A 17323-nucleotide genomic window follows, 5' to 3' on the forward strand; every position below is an offset into this window, starting at 1 on the left:
TTCCTGTTTTGGCAAGCCTTCCCCGATGCTCCTTGATGATATATGACTTCCCCCTATATGTACAGCATTACCGAGCACATTTAGCTGGCCTGGATTTGATGTATGGTTTTAATCTGTATTCTGAAATGTTTTTATTGAAGTTTTATTTATGTATTGCAATTTTTATCCTGTATTTTGTATTTGATATTGCAATTTTTACCTGTATACTGCTATGATCAACATGGAATAGCGGTTTATAAATAAAACTTATTATTATTAAACAGTCATTGTTATTAAAAATAATCTTGCTGGATCAGAACCGAAAACTACCTAGCTAATCATCTTGCTTCCAACACGCTTCACCATTACTCTTCCCTTCCTGTTCTTGCTGGGTCTCCAAGGGCATTTTGCCTCTGCACCTGAACTACTGTTGGTCATTACAATTTGTACAGTGGACCCTTGCCAGTTGCTGATAAAATTATCCTCTTTAGAGAAAGATAACCCCCTTTAAAGGCATCAGTGACAGCACACATTAACATTTTCTGAGACAATGAATTCCACAAATTTCATGATGCACTGTGGGAACTGTAGGATGTAGTGCTTTCTTCTGTCTGTCCTACCAGAATATGGAAACTATTGTTTTGGATTACAACTCTGAGAGCCCCTCAGCCAGCATGTCCAGTAGCCATGCTGGCTGGGGGATTCTGGGAACCAGTTCCCTCAAAATAATTTTTCCATGCTCTGGTCCTGTTTCTTGCCAGTTTCAGCTGTTGATCATTTTCTTCTGTAGAGGAAGACAATCCCTTTTTAAAGTAATCCAGTCATCAAAGAGAGCAGCTACCATCACTTCCTCTGAGACAGTGAATTCCACAAATTAATGACCAGACCACAGAAAAATGTTGTTGGGTTTGTTTTGTTTTTTAAAATAAAAGCTCTCAGAATCTTTGTTCATGCTAGTTGGAGATATTTTTTCATACTCTGGCCCTGACTCTCCTGCCAATCAATTTCAGAATTTGGATGATTCCAAATTCCACTATTATGAGAAGTAAGTTCACACAGAAGGATCAGCCTCTATCACAAGGTTAGGCAAAGTGCAGCCTCCAGATATTGCTGACAGTTCTTGCCAGCATAGCTAATGTTGAAGAATGCTGGGACTTGAGTTCAGCAAAATCTGGAGGGCTACACTTTGTTTACCCCTGCTCTATCATGTCTGCCCTCAGTCACCTATTAAGGCTTCAATTCTTACTTGGGCTTGCAAGTAATAATCAGGAAATAATGGATGATGATGATGACGATTACCCTGCCTTCCCAGTACAAGGACTCAAGGCGACTTGAGCTGGGTTTCTGTGATCTGTGCATACCAGCTGGCTCTTCTCTGATTTTGTCAAGTATGATGGCATGAAGAATCCCTTCCCTTCTGTTCAATCTACATCACCCTCTTCCTGCTCACTGGTCAAAGTTTTATTCTAAATCAAAACTCTTAGCTCTTGTGTCTAAAAATGACTAGGGTTTGATTTAAGCCAAACAGGATCACAAGGCTTTGTGTCTTCTGAAACTCCATTAGCTAGTTATGCACCCCCAAAAGGAAACCCATGCACCCTGCCAAAGCCATACTTGAGTTCTTGTGCGATAGCGGCAATCTGTTCCACACGATCCTGATGAGCAGCAAGATCACTTTCAAATGCCTCATGTTTCTTTAACAGGGCCTTAATCTCTGAGAGTGTGGCAGTTTCATAGTCCTTCTGCTGCAACATGGCCTCTTTACCTACAGGGCCCCCCAAAAGATATTAAGTGAGCAAAAAATCAGAAAGTGATTTGGCCTTATACATTATCCAGACTTTGGAAGCTATCTAATTAAATGATATCCAGACTTTGGAAGCTATCCAATTAAATGAATGCTGCTACTCATTACTTTGAGAGTGGGAGGGAGTAGCAGTTCTCAAAATTGATGTACAGTTATTCACTTTTACATCAATTATATTAGTGCTGCAATTTTTTGAGTAACGTGTAGCGTTTGTTCACTCCTGAATACTAATTTTCAGAAAGAAAAGTAACAGGTAAATAGGTATTATGTTGCTTTAGAAAACCAAAAGCTAAGGAAAGATGCCAAAAATGCCCCAAAATAACTTTTAAAAAATAACATTTTGAAGTGGCTAATAACAACATATTATTAAAAATGTTAAAACAATGTAAAATCATATACAGTGTGCCCATGTTTTATGCGGCTTTAAGCATATGCTGAAAGCCGTGCCGGAAGAGCCCCTTGCGCGCCCCAGGAAAACTAATGGGGCATGCGCATGGCCACACTCCATGGGTACGAGCCCCATTACTTTCATTGGGGCTCCAGCATACGTTGATGTCCTCTTATGCGGGGGGATCCAGAACGGATCGTTGCGTAAGGGGAGGGCCCACTGTAGATGATACATAGCTTCCCCAAAACAGCTCAATTTTTATCAGATATTTGCATCAAATTCAATATGGTTATAGGAGCTTTAGGGTCATTCAAATACTACTTTTCCCTGTTGTCTGCGACCTATCAGATGGATAGTCATCATGGCTCCTAGCAATATTTGACATCTGCCTTGAATAATTAGCTTACTGAGTGTGCAGTAGTTTTGTTCATTTTTGAATGCATGACTTATTGCAGACAACAGTGCCTTGTTATTTTTCTGAAAATCTGGTCAGATTACTTGAATTATAATGATTATATATCATCATGTAGGAAAATGTGCTGACACATGTTGTGCATTTGCTTTATAAAATTATTTATTTTATACCCTGTGTTTCTCATAGTGTGGCATCCATGACCAATAGACTGATTATAAAATTAGCTTTAGTACAACACAGTTTTTTTAGGAAGAAAAAACTAGACCAAAGTACACCAAGCCCTGCTAATGGAAAATGTTTAAGAACTGTGCTACCTTCCGTCCAAGATTCATGAATGGAAGCTTTTTGCCGGAACTTCTCAGCCAGGTGATCCAGCCGCTCTAGTCTCCTGATCTCATTCAAAAGCCATTCCTCATAGCCTTTCTCAGCCTGTTCCAGGCCACCCCATGCGTTATTTATATCCTGCAGCAATCAAAGAAGAAGCACAGCACCTTTTTTTTTAAAAAAAGGATATGAGTTCAAAAGTGAAATAGTCTGAATCTTTGATCTCTAAGTTGATCACCCGGTATCAATCAACAGCAGCCTTACACCTCAAAGAACTGTGAGCACTAGTTTCAAATATGTTTGACAACCCAAATATTTTCAGTTAAAACACCCCATATTCCCTTACTCTTGGGCATGCTGGCTGAAGACTTCTAGAAGCTGTAGTAAAAAACTAAAGCTTTCCCAACCTCTGGTTTCTTTATCATTAATCTGTTGCCTATTGAGTGTTAAAATACTGCAGGAGTAAGTTCTCCAGTCCTTGCCTCCATGGTGATCAGCTCATAGGCTGGTTCAGAGGTATGCACTGTGGCAAGGTCAGTATGTTTCCTACTGCCTCTATAACCATTATGCTAGTGAAGGAGGTGAGAGTTGTCATACTGAAAAAGAAGCAAAGAAATAGAACAGGAAACAGATTAGGGGTGGTGAAGCTATGGTCCCCCACAGATGTGTTAAATGACAACCCTCACATCTGGGAGTTGAAGTAAAAAAATATCAGGAGGGCCAAAGGGTCTCCCTTGCTGAGATTAAATAAATGCAGCCCTGGAGCTCTTCTTCCTCTTTTCCTAACTAAGGTTTACTCTGCACTGCATAAATAATGCAGTCTGACAGCACTTTAACTGCCATGGCTCAATGCTAGGGAATTCTGGAACTGTAGTTTTGTGAAACATTTAGCCTTCTCTGTCAGAGAGCTCTGGTGCCACAATAAGCTACAATTCCCAGGATTCCCTAGCACTGAGCTAAGACAGTTAAAGTGGTCTCAAGCTGGATTGTTTCTGCAGTGTGTTCTGGACCTAAATTTATACAAGGAGTAGCCACCTCGTAGAATGATTTCGAATCAGGGCTTCCCCCAGTATGAGGATCACTGATGTCCTCTGATTTCTTTTCTGACGCTGTGGTGTCCCAGTAACCAGTCACATATCTATTGCTACGTATTCATCATTATTACTGCCACTATTATTGGGATCTTGGTTCCTTGAATTTCATATTTCTTACTCAACCACAGGTTTCCTGCCTTCTGTCTTACCTTTGCCTTTTCTCCTTTTGCTGTTCTGTACCCTTGGAACTGTCCCCCAAAGAGCTACAGACTGTGCTGAAATGTCACGTTTAAAATGTTTTTGTATTATAAAGCCTTTGGAACGCCAGTTTACTCATGCAGGTTTATATGTTCAGATTATGGAAGTTATGATTATGAACCTGAGATTATAAACAATGGCTTGCCTATTTGTTTTTGCTATTTAGATTAGTTGTCTCCTTTCCAAATATTCCACTTTTAATTACAGTGTATGCTTTTTGTAAGGATGTATATTTTTATTGTTTTATCTTTGTACAGAGTTATGAACATGGATGGTGTGATGTGAATAAATAAAGAACATGAAATACCCACAATAGCAGCCCTTTTACACCAATGTTTGATATTAGAGGTTTTTTTATTTGTATAGATCAGAGATTGCAGTGAGCAAATCCCTTGTACTAATTGGCTTTACAGCATTGGGCACTAATAGACTGTAATTTTCAAGGAGTTTGAAAATAGTAGCTACAATTAAGTATATGCCTAGAAAATAATGCAATTATGCACAGAACCCATGATCCTAACACACTCACCGAGACCATTTTCCCTTCAGAAGGCATAAAGGCAGGCCTATTGCTAAGGCGCAGTTTAGTTTGTAAGGTGTTGAAGTTAATTTCCAGCTGGCACTTCTCTTGTACTTTAGGAGGCTTGTGAAGGCGGCGGTAATCCCGGAAATCCTCTAGTTTTTGTTGCATGGCTTGCATGGTGTTCTCTGGTACTCGATTTTCCAGCCAAGGTATGGTGCGACGGATCCATTCCAGCAGCTGTAAATGCCAAAGAGGAAAAAGAATGGAAATATGTGTACTGTTTGAGGAGGAAACAATGGGAACAGTTATACAGTAGAGTAACAGATTGTTTTTGTTTTGTGCCTTCGAGTCATTTCCAATTTATGATGACCCTAAGGTAAATCTATCATGGTGGGTAGATTTATCAGTGATCTAGAACACTATAATGGGGTTTTTCTTGGAAAGATTTTTCCAGAGAGAGTGTATCTTTGCTCTCCTCAGGGACTGAGAGATCATGACTTGTCCAGGGTCACTCAGTGGATTTCCATGGCCGAATGGGGATTTGAACCCTGGTCTCCAATGTTCAAATCATACCACACTGTATCAGTATTCTACGTGACATTTAACATAGCCAAGGCTTAGAATTATTTTTTTCAAGAACAAATTGCGTTTTAAAAAATATTTTGATAACCTTGACTATTCATGTTTGAAACTATTTTTTTAACCAGCAGTTTTACAATAATCAGAAAGCTATTTAAAAAAGGACACGTGTGCAATTATGAATATGCAAATATAGGCCTAAATGCCATAGCTTAATCTACACTAGAGTAGATGCACCAAATCAACTCCTGAATGGATGAGTCAATATTTATGTAACTCCTGGACCTAGGGATTCAATAGGCCTACTCTGCTTGAAAATAGCAATTGGATGAAAGCCATATCCTTTGATCTCTCTGTTTTACACTAACAAACATATATAGATATGGAACCCCAGGTATCTTGGATACCATGTTGGATCCCATTCCAGGAGAAAAACAGACAATTAATTCAATAAATAAATAAATAAATAAATAAATTTTCACTAAAGGTGAACAATATTTCTAAAAAATGCTTTGAATTAATTTTTGTCTCCATTGTCTGGTTCAGGTCAGTCTCAGGGACTGCCTTTTTTGTAAAATTACATAACTTCCCAGCCCTTCTGGCTTTTGAATTTGGTTTCTTCTGCTGTCACAAAAAGCGTCTATGCCTTTAATAACCACATGGTTTCTCTGCACAATTTCTTCAGTAGCATGGCAGTTAATTCTAAAAGTGTGTTTTGACCACTGGAAAATGATGTTTCCATTATTTATTATTAGAGGGCAGTTGCCTTCCAATTCTAGGTAGTCTTGGATGATACAAATTATCTAGATCCATTTCAAAGTGGCTTCAGGACAGGATATGGAGTTGAGACTGCTATGGTTGACTTCATGGATGATCTTCATCTGAGCATTGACAGGGGGAGTATGTCTTGCTGATGCTTTTGGACCTCTCAGTGGTTTTCAGTACCACTGACCATGGTATCCTCCTTTGAATGCCTGGGGGGATTTGGGAATTGGAACAACGGTACTTCAGTGGCTCTGGTCCTATCTCTCTGGCAGGTTCTAGATGGTGGTGCTTGGGGATAGCTGCTCCTTAAAAAAGGAGCTATTATATGGCATATCACAAAGTGCCATCCTATCCGCAATGCTATTCAACACCCACATGAAACCACAAGAACATACCATCCAGAGGCATAGGGCGGGGTGCTATCAGTATACTGATGGCACCCAAATATATTTCTCTATGCCTTCAAACACACCCTCAGCTAAGGATGGTGTGTCTCCTCTGAATGAATAACTGGAGGAGGTAATGGGCTGCAATGAATTTAACATGACTATAGATCTCAATTTATGAAGAGATGCCAAAAAGATTTCAAAGTATCTTTTACTTTGTTGTGCTAGGATAAAACACACACACACACATTCTATGAGGTGGATAACTTTCCACTTCCATATAGTCTTTTTAAAAAACCGAAGGCAGGAAAACCTACATCACTGGCCAGCTTCTCATAGTCTTCCATTAGTTGCTCATTTTCTTGATTAACTGCCAGCACCTTGCAGATACGATTTGCCGCTGTTTCCGCCTGTCAAAAGATAACGGCAAAAATGAATATATATAAACCTAATTGCTGAAGATAGCCCATTTAGCTTCTTGAACTATTAGAAAAGGGAGAACCCACTTTTTCTCTACCATACATTTTTTGTTGTTGTGTGCTTTCAAGTCATTTCTGACTTATGGCAACCCTAAAGTGAACCTACCATGATGTTTACTTGCCAAAATTTGTTTAAGGGAGTTTGCCATTGCGTTTCTCTGAGGCTGAGAGAGTTTGACTTAGCTAAGGCCAGACAGTAGGTTTCCATGGCTGAGCGGTGATTTAAACCATGAACTCCCAGAGTTCTAATTCAGCATTTAAACCACCACACCACATTGGCTCTCAAAGAGTACATTATTGGTCTAAATATTGTCTATCCTATTAATATTTAGATGTTATTAATATCTAAATTAATATTTAATTAATATTTACTTGCTATTGTAATTGCTTCTTGCTTCTCAGGATGAGAGACACAGCCTGAGAATTCCAATTTGATTGAGCATTTGCCATGCTTAAGATGTTTTTTCACCCTTTAAATCAGGGGCAGCAAACCTGCAGCCTTCCAGATGGTGCTGGACTGCAAGTCCTATCAGCATAGTCAATGATCAAGCATGATGGAAGTTACAGCCTAAGCATGATGGGAGTTACAGTCTAATAAAATTTGGGAGGGCTGCAGGTTCACCACTCTAATTGAAATCTATTAAATCATACTATGCAATTACATGCTTTTGCCATATGGTAATAACCAGAACTTTGGAAAATTATTTTACAAACTACAACTCTCAGAATGCAGCCAGCATGACTTATGGCTGTAAGTGGCAGAGGATTCAGGGAGCTGTAGACCAAAATTACTGCATGGTGTAAGCTAGAAAACTTGGGGACAAGGGAAGATTTTCTTTGAAGTCATCAGTGTATATCCTGATCATCTTTGTGAGCCATATAGCAATAGTTCTAACCCAATTTGATCAAATGATTTAGATTTCTCAATTTGTTGAAGTTATTCTGCCTCCACAGTTTTGGGGTGATCTAAATAATCGCTCTACAGCAAAAGTAACATGCCTCTGACAAAAAAGCATTAGGTAAATTGTTAATCTCTATTCCATACACATCTACATTGCCAAAGTCATCAACCCAAAATGCTTTCTTTTGACACTATGGCTCTACTTTAGGGAGTGATACTTAAAATTCTCAGCCAGAGAACTCTAGTGCCTCACCAAACTACAGATTGTAGGATTTTATAGGATTCAGCCATGACAAGTAACGTGGAATAATTGTGAAAGGACCTCTTGTCCCATGACAACTCTGAAGATAGATGAAACCATCTTTCCAGTCAAGGCATTTAGGGCATGCTGACAAATAGCTTGGAAAACTTAATGTTTGGGGCTACAACTCAGTATAGTCATTTGGATTCTGGAAATTATGGTCAAAAAAAGAATGGTTCCAAGGTCTTCACCAACCGGTTCTCTTAGTAACTGTCTTACCACTTTTCAGCACACTCTCCCTGGAGTAAAACTTCACACTGCTTTCAAAACTGTTCTAAAACTTCTTTACGTTCTTTTACTTTTGTTCCTTGGACTGAGAGTTGAGCTTTTTAAACATCTGAAGTTTCTGTCTTTGATATTTTTAGTGGAGAGGGGGGATAAAAATATTACATACACAAATTGAAAGTAACATTTCAAAGCTCTGATCAAAACCTACAGAACAAAAAAATCAATTGCCTTAAATCTGTTTTGATCTTGATATTTGTGTTTAGCACAAATCTTTTGGTCCTAGCGAAGGATATAAATAAAAAAATAATATATACTTTTTGGAGTATAGCGTTGCACATGCTCTCTTTTAAAAATAATCATAAACAGAATTTCCTGCTAATGAAAGCTGAATTCTGCAGCCTGTCTACATTCTGGAAATTAAATAATAATAATAATAATATTTGTATTCCACCCAATCAATGAGGAATCCGGGCGGCTAACAACATATTTGCTTTATCTGTTTAGTCTGCATACATTTTGTATCTGTTGGTGAAAGAGCAAGGTAAGATCCTGAAGCACTGTTTTCTGACCACTTCAGAAACAAAGCCAGCCCACTTGGGAAATGTATGCAGGCTTTTACATTATACAGCCCTCTTTTAACAGGGCAAACATTAACAGATCCCAGTAACTCCCATGGGGTCTACTCCCAAACAGGAATGCTTAGGATTGCACCCTGATATAGAGTGATTTTCAGCTATTTACAGAGCATGTGTCATGTAAACACTTTCAGAGATATAGCCATGTTAGTCTGGAATATAAATATGCAAAGGGGTCTTGTAGTACCTTTCAGACTAAACTAAGCAAAGGAAGTCATAGCATAAACTTTCATAGACTGGTCTACTTCCTCAGATGTATGGGCACTAGTTCATTCCATGCATCTGAAGTAGACCAAGTCAACAAAAGCTTATGCTACAACTTCTTTCGCTCAGTCTCAAAGGTGTTACAAGATCCCTTTGTATATTGATATTCCAGACTAACAAGGCTATGTCTCTAAAGATGTACGTGTTGGCTCAGTCTATGATTTTGGATTTTATATACCTTTTCAATATTGTATGGTGCTTATTGAATTTTACTGTTGTACACAACTGAGACATTATCTTATGACAAGTTGTTTTATCATATAAAACAAAGATTGCTATTTTCCTTCTCATCCACTAAAAATGTGCAAAGACAGAGGTTTCATAACACCTGTAAGTAATGTGTTCCACTTTACAATAACATGGGAGATATTTCCTTAACTCCGTGGTTCCCATCCTGTGGGTCGGGACCCCTTCGGGGGTCAAACGACCCTTTCACAGGGGTCGCCTAAGACAATTGGAAAACACATATTTGCATGTGGCAATGAAATTAATTGTATGGTTGGGGGTCACCACAACATGAGGAACTGTATTAAAGGGTCATGGCATTAGGAAGGTTAAGAACCACTGCCTTAACTGAAGGATTAAATGCAGAGGTCACTTGAACACTCGCCTATCCATGGAGTTTTCTTCATAGCTACTAGACAGTGCTGGAAGTTACCCATAGAACAGATTAAGTCTAGAGAGAGTGGCTCCGCAGACTTAACCAGCACTGTTTTGCATCTTTTCCCCAATACCACTGTAAGGAAGTTCAGCATAGGTAGGGCTTTCTGTCTCCGTTGGCTCCCAGATTTCTTTTATGGTGACTGAGTGCAGTTATTATCATATATAATGCAGGCATCTGTCTTGTCTTCATTGTAGATGATGTGCTAGCCACACCAAACTGAATGAAGCTGAACCAAAAAGCTAGCCAGAAAGTAATTCCAGCAATCCATTTCCACAATGTATTAAAAGCATGTTATTAAACCCATCTATTAATAAAAACACTCATGCATTTTAGTGTTAGGAAAGTTAGAAGCAGTTAAGAGAGGGAGGGAAGCAAATTGACCAAAGCGAGTATATGTGTAGAAATATACAAGAAGACACACACAAATCATATGAAGGGAAAAAAAACACCAGTCACATACGCATCATGGCAGGCTGGGACCCCTGTACCTTTAAAGACTCAGTATAAGAGAATGAAAGAAGCAGAAAGTTGATCATGTGACCTCCCCTTCAGGGCTGGTAGCAGTAATGAGAAATCTGAATGAGAAATGGAGCGATATCACAGTAAGTCACCTTATCAAGAAAAAAGGAGACCCTGAAAAGACACGCTGTTGTGCCCCAGCTATTTGGTAGAAGGGCGTGCTTACAAATTGCTCTGTGTGAGATACAGCTTGGAAAGGTTATTTTGATGGAATACAATTGCCAGAATCCCATGCTAGCTAAAAGATTCTGGGAGTTGCAGTCCAAAAAGTAACTCTTCCAGGCTCTCAAATGAGAACAGATTTGGAGCCTTTATCTCTCACCAGCTTGCTAATAGAAAACAAGTAGTGGACAAAGTTCAAAAAGAAAGGGACCTCTGCCCCGTCTTTTAAGTCTCAAAGGAGTCACAGGTGGACTGACTGACCAGCTAACAATGAAATCCAGAAATCCATGTGATTTAAATATATATATATATATATATATATATATATATATATCTTATTTTAATATCAGAACTGGGTGCGTGCCTTAATAATTAATTCTTTATTCTTACTCCAGTTACTTGTTTCAGTGGCAGATCTTATATAACAAAACAATGTTTATAACAGCCTGGATGCTGGCTAGACACAGGACACAATGTTTCCCAGACATAATTGATAATTGCAATCATCTGGTTCAAATTTCAATAAATGAAGGTGACATTACTATTTTAAGTACAAAGTCATATACTTGATAGCTATTTAATTGCCAGGTTGTACTTGGTATGAATTTCTGTCAATACCTTTTAAAATGTTGGGAGAACCCTACTGAAAATATTACTCTATCCACTTGGAAATGACATGAAATAAATGAATTCAAAGTTTTCAGTTTTTAATCTGACAAGTATAGAAATGATGCTTTCTCTTATTCCAGCTTTATCAAAAAGTTGGGATATGTTCTGAAAAATCAACAATTAAGCACTGCCTTCTGCTAAACTTCAGATTATTTACATCAGTCTCACCCAAGCCATGAGTAAATATTTGCAGCAGCAGTATCTGAACATGGTGTGACTGTTGCTCTAATAAGATTGTTTCTCTACATCTTATCAGTAGTTTCAGTGAGCTAACCCCCTTGCATATGGCACCAGACCCCAGTAGGACGCAAAAGAGTTGTTGTGTACCATGCTAGAGAACATCATGTTCTGACACAAAGTTTAGGATACTAACCACTCTGTGTGTGTAGTGTTGCAAAAATTCAGGGTCTAGTGTTAGGAACGTGATAACATGGTTTTTGAAAAAGTTGAATATTCCCTGTAGAAACAAATGCTGTCCCAGATTCTTTCATACTTTCTTGTATTAAAAAGCACATAAATGAGTCAAATGTGTTCTTAGAGATTAATAATAATAATTAATTAATTAATTAATAATAATAATTTGTTTTATTTATATACCGCTATTCCAAAGATCATAGCGGTGAACAGCAAGTAAGCTAATTAGCAAGTAAGCTAATTTGCCCCCAAAAGTCTGGGTACTCATTTTAGCGACCTCAGAAGGATGCAAGGCTGAGTCAAGCTTGGGCCCTTTTGCTGGTCTTGAACTCGCAACCTTTGTGGTTTCGAGTGAATGGCTGCAGTACAGGCATTTAACCACTGCGCCACCACATTTAGAAGGTCTTCTGTCACTTTTAGAAGGTCTTCTGTCACTTTTAAAAAACCAAAATGCCCTAAATTCTTAGATGATGTCCAATGAATCAATGGGAACCTATTCATAATGTTGACGTACCAAGTTAACACTGATTTAATGGTTTACACTAGCCTGGACTAAAAACTGAATTTAGACCACTGCATCCTTTAGAACTTTTAAACATGATATGGAGAATTAGGTCAAATTCACACATTTGCTATGTGATACAGAAGTGAAGTCAGTCAGCAAATAATGTGGCATGTTGTGTAAGACATGAATTTGAACCCAGGGTAAACACTTTTAATTTACTTTATATTATTTTGGTTTAGTTCAGTAAATTTGGGGAAATAAAAAATATACAGTATACTCATTTTATTATCATATGATTGTTTATATGAAGACACAGCAAAGCATGTCTTCTTTTTTTTAAAAGATAGTTTATTCATAGATGATTGGCTAGTGTATCAAAGAAGAGTCTCTGAATTAGCTACATGTCCAGTTCTCAGAGCTGAGGAACATAATGCAGGGCCAGAGGAGTTTGGATTACGTTTTATCTTAGCTCAAAGGCTGAGAAGCTTGGACTAAGGGCTGCTTTCCTGTTGACATTTTATACCCAGGTATCAATTGGTGCCAATCTGACTGACAAAGACATATTGAAATCCTTGCATTTCCACAAAATGCATGCAAACATTTATTCAGAACCAATAGAGGGCAGATATATTTTGTATCCAAGTAGAAAATGTCAAAGGATGAATAGCTCTAAGATATGAAAAAACCAGCTGACAGATGACTTCATGGATCAAAAAAGCTGAAAAGGTAAAGAAACACCACAAATGGTATGAGCAAAGAAAGCACTAGAATTACTAGTGGATGAAGAACACAAATGGGTGGGAGCAAGGAAAAGCCACATGAGGACAGAAAAGAACTAAGAGCTAAATACAGAGACTATTATAATCAAATTTGGTAACTATACTACAGCCCTCCCTAAGCAAGCACTCTCCAAATGTATCAAGTTACAGTCTCCATGATCCCTAGCCAGCATGGCCATTGATGGTAGTTGTGATCCAACATATTTGGAAAGCACCAAATTGAGAAGACTAAGTAAGAAAGAATTTGCTCCTCAAATAATATTGTAACCCAGTAACTATTCAATGTGGAGAAAACTGCAGCATTTTTCCTTGCACTTATATTGAGTCTGCAGCAAAGCAGAAGTGGTCTTAAAAATAAATTGGAGCCCATACAGGGATAGACAGATTCCTTCAGTTGTGATTTATAGTTATATTAAGTGCTTAGTGGCCATTTTATACTTTCACACAGAAAAGTGGCTGCTCAGGATGCCACCAATAGCCAGCAGTCTTCTTGTTTACAGAACAAAAGCATTTCCACAATTGTTCTAGGGATGCAAGTTTGAGGATTTGACTATAGATGATGCTCAGTCATACACAGCTCCTCTCAAACACTATTATAAATAAAATGCAGCTGTAGAAACCACCGTCTGGAGTAAATGTTTAGTCTGGTGGGTTTTCTTCCCCTTTCTCATATTCTCTGCAAAATTTTATGTCATAGCGAGTTTTCTTCCTGCAGAAAAATAAAGCTATGGGCACATCTATCCATGGAACATAAGAGTGGAATAAGGGATAGAAATTTTAGCAGAAAATCTCCCAGAAGAGAAATGATTAAAAAGGCCACACACAACCTGCACTGGCCTTTCACTCCAGGCTAAGTCTTCACAGCTGCCTTTGGGAAGCATTGGAGAAGTGCTACCATGGCAGAGCATCCTTTGTAACTTGGACCATTCAGCACTATAATTTTTGCAGCCACCAGGAACTCAGGAACTACTAGTGCTTGGCCTTTTGAATACCCTCAGTAGATTTGTAACTAGCAGTGGTGGACTAGTACTGCATTTTCCCTCAGAAATGACTGGTCATCTCTAAGGCATCCTAGAAAGTATTAACTAACAATGCACTTCTCAGGAGGAAGATTCAAATCTGTCAGTCACTACTGAATACATTTTCAAAACTTAACTGGACATGTTTGGCTATGGCCTAATAATTCTAGAGGAGGAACTGTTTCTGAGGAAGGATGTGTATCTGCGATGATGGAAGAAATCAAGAGTTTGCAAGAAAACTGATCTTTTATCCTCAAGAAGTTAATGGTATGGTAAAAGAGCCTGATACAAAAGCCACCCCTGGTTCCCTACCAACAATGGTCTAGAATAGTTTCTTCTAAATGTGATGGGCAGGAAACAGAAGGAGGAAGAGGTGGTTTGTTAGGAGTAAAGTCTCACCTTCTGCGCACCTGAGAAGGCGTGGTAGTAACATGAAACATAGGTCATAATGGCCTTCTCATCCGGCCTTAGCGTGCCTATAATATCTGTGCAAAGAAGGAGAAGAGGTTGAAAGGATAAAGTAAGAAGCAGCACACAGAATAAAATAAAACAGTCATGGGTGGTAAGAGAAGGGGGAAACTTCCCATCATGCATTGCAGGACAGGCCAAACAGATTTCCATGCGGAGAGCTGGGAATTTGGATCAGAATGTGACTGGCAGGGTTGGCTTTGTGGACTCCAGTGGCACCCATTACCACCACCCATTTTCAGCTCCATTTTCCAAGCAACCACCCACTAGAGCACATTATATGTTTTGCCACAGCTCCACAGTCAGTAGATTTAGCCCATTTGCAAATAGGAGCAAAGCTAACTGCCTTTGGGGAATGAATGCTGCATGCCTACTCTACACACAGCAGTAAAATGGTTAAATTTAAGAAAGTTAGATATGGCCAAACAGAACAAGATTCCACCTGTCTTGGGAACTATTAACTGACTAGATTTAGAGAGCTTTCTATATTATGCTTCTTCTTGCTTATGTACCAACAGAAAGCCTTCATAACATTATACTCCAGTACCATTCCCAATGAACAAGCTCCTTTTCTTTGACAACTTGGGAGCTAAACTACAAGTCAGAAGACTTCAGGAGAGACTGTACAACTAGAATTTGCATGCCTGATTTGCATGAATCAATGGGAATTCACATGACTGATTTGCATGAATCAATCACCTACCCATTGGAAGCTGGAAAATTACTTATCCAATGAAAGCAAAAAGGATTATAACTGAGCATTTCCCCTGACATGCTAGCTTTCTACAAAGGGAATTTTTGTCCTGGGAAAGCATTTCTTCATGCAGATTCCTCATATGTATACTGATATTTCAATAGCCGGGGGGGGGGGGGGGATGATATCCTGTATGATTCTTTTGGCCATGCAAATTAGCCATTAGTCCAATAGCACAAAACAGCCCAATTTACAGAAATCCCACCTTTAGAACTGCGGGATCAAAAAATGTCCAAATATTTCTTATTTTGGTCATGAGTAGTGAAAAGTGTAGTGGAGTACCTCCTTGTCTAGCATAGCAAATCTAAAGAAACTTTGTCATTATAAATGAAAGAGCACATAAAATAAGTGATCCCTACTATGCATCCTTGTTTTAGAACAAGAAAAAATTCCCCCACTGGATCAGACCAAAATCCATCTAGTCCAGCATTTTCTGCAAGAATATCAGAAACCAATAGGTGGATCGATGGTACCTTCTACACACTACTGCCATAAGCTACATGTAAGAGTCTAGGGAAATATGGCTGTCTGTTTTTCAGGAAAGTGTCTTTATTTCTCAATCCATGATTAAGCACCCCCCTACTTTACACTGAAAATGTATTGTTAGCTTCCCAATATTTGATGTGTTGTAATACACTGTGTCTTTCAAATGAAAGCATTCTGCAAACTGACACCCATTTTAGACCCTACAATTGACAACAGGTGGCAGTATATTTATTCTTAGTCTGCAATGCTCTGCTTTCTTTCTTGGGAGTAGGCCCTATTGAACCCAACACAATTTACTTATAGAGACTTGTACTACAAAGCCTTATGCTTAGATACCAAAGAATGGTTAATGTACTACAAAGCTCAATGGTGACTTCCTCTTTGGAATATTTCTCTCACTAGAACATCCAGAGAAGCTGAAAAATAGACCGTGGACTTATTGTTCTGTGACATCCAGATCTTATTTATGACAATTATGCAGTTTCATGAAGGAGAGTGGTCTACATTTCAGAAGGGCCCAACTCTAGTGCAAACCAATTTAACATGGGATTCATGTGAATGATTTCATGCTCCTAGGATCACTATGCATGACAAACTACTATGCAGGTTATCTTTTCCTTTGATTAAAAGCTGTTATTACTGAGACTCGCCTCTAGAGACATTGTTACATCCAATGGATAATAGCAAAACTCTAATTGATATGAAAACGATCCACAGATCCAGTGTTTTCATAGTGATCCATAAATCTGCACTACGTCTCTGGCTGCAGGACTGTGTTTCACTAATTTGTATTCCCAGCATGTTATATATCTGGGGGCACCACTGTGGGTCAACAAGCCAACGCTACCAAAAATAATAATAAAGATGCCCGTAGCTAGATAAGAGAGAGAGAAAGAAAAAAAGGTTTGGACATTAGCAAGAGGACCAGGTGCGCTGTGTGGAGGGAGCTTGGAATCCTGCGATACCTTCTGGGCTCCTGAGAAGGCGTGGTAGAAGCTAGAAACATAGGTCATGATGGCCTTCTCGTCAGGACGGGCTGTTCCAACAATGTCTGTCAAAGAAAACCTGAAGTTAAAGAGCATATCAACTGATGGGAAGTGAGCAAAGTGAGGTACTGGGGGCACCAGGTGTGGGTGAGGGATGGTTGAGAATATCAGCACTTTGTGAATTCTCTAAGGACCTTATCACTCTTGTGGAATCCCGAACAGAAACTGGATTTAAATTAGAATTCAATTAGAAAAAAATTCATACAATGTTACTGCCAAAGTGAAATAAAACGAAGATAAAGTGAAGGCAAAAGGGACACAAACGGCAGCTTTTTACTTTCGGAAAAGTAAAAACCTGCCGTTTTTGTCCCTTTTGCCTTCACTTTATCTTCGTGTTATTTCTGGTCTGGCGAAACGTTGTGTGTTAAACTTTCAGCATTTGTGTTTTCCCCCCCTAATTTAATTCTAATTTAAATCCCATTTCTTGCTAGTGTGGTAAGGTCCTAACTGAGTTTTAACAGAATTTTGCAGCAGAAGATGTCCAACCCCCCCCCCCCATAAATTTAGAGTAATTGTGCCTGCCCGCTTCCATTCACTTACTTAACACACACAAAAAAGTAATACTTGGGAAATGT

The 17323-nt window shown here is 38.8% G+C and overlaps 1 protein-coding gene across 6 annotated transcripts in view; it reads right to left on the minus strand.

The window, feature by feature from the left end:
* The window catches only part of ACTN1 (actinin alpha 1), a 133884-nt gene that overhangs the window by 26375 nt on the left and 90186 nt on the right, over positions 1 to 17323 (minus strand). For 3 of the 6 annotated variants that reach the window (XM_089521742.1, XM_089521737.1, XM_089521740.1), the window contains exons 8-12: positions 14394 to 14479; positions 6773 to 6865; positions 4732 to 4962; positions 2901 to 3048; positions 1594 to 1744 (exon numbers count right to left, since the gene is read on the minus strand). In XM_089521742.1, coding sequence (XP_089377868.1) covers positions 1594 to 1744; positions 2901 to 3048; positions 4732 to 4962; positions 6773 to 6865; positions 14394 to 14479 — 709 coding nt within the window. Of the gene's footprint in view, positions 1 to 1593; positions 1745 to 2900; positions 3049 to 4731; positions 4963 to 6772; positions 6866 to 14393; positions 14480 to 16667; positions 16754 to 17323 lie in introns of all 6 variants that reach the window. The other 3 variants (XM_089521741.1, XM_089521738.1, XM_089521736.1) reach the window with 1 other exon arrangement.

Source organism: Sceloporus occidentalis, unplaced genomic scaffold, assembly GCF_023333645.1.
Source record: "Sceloporus occidentalis isolate IW3139 unplaced genomic scaffold, rSceOcc1.0.p SCAF_4, whole genome shotgun sequence".
NCBI classification, from domain to species: Eukaryota; Metazoa; Chordata; class Lepidosauria; order Squamata; family Phrynosomatidae; genus Sceloporus; species Sceloporus occidentalis.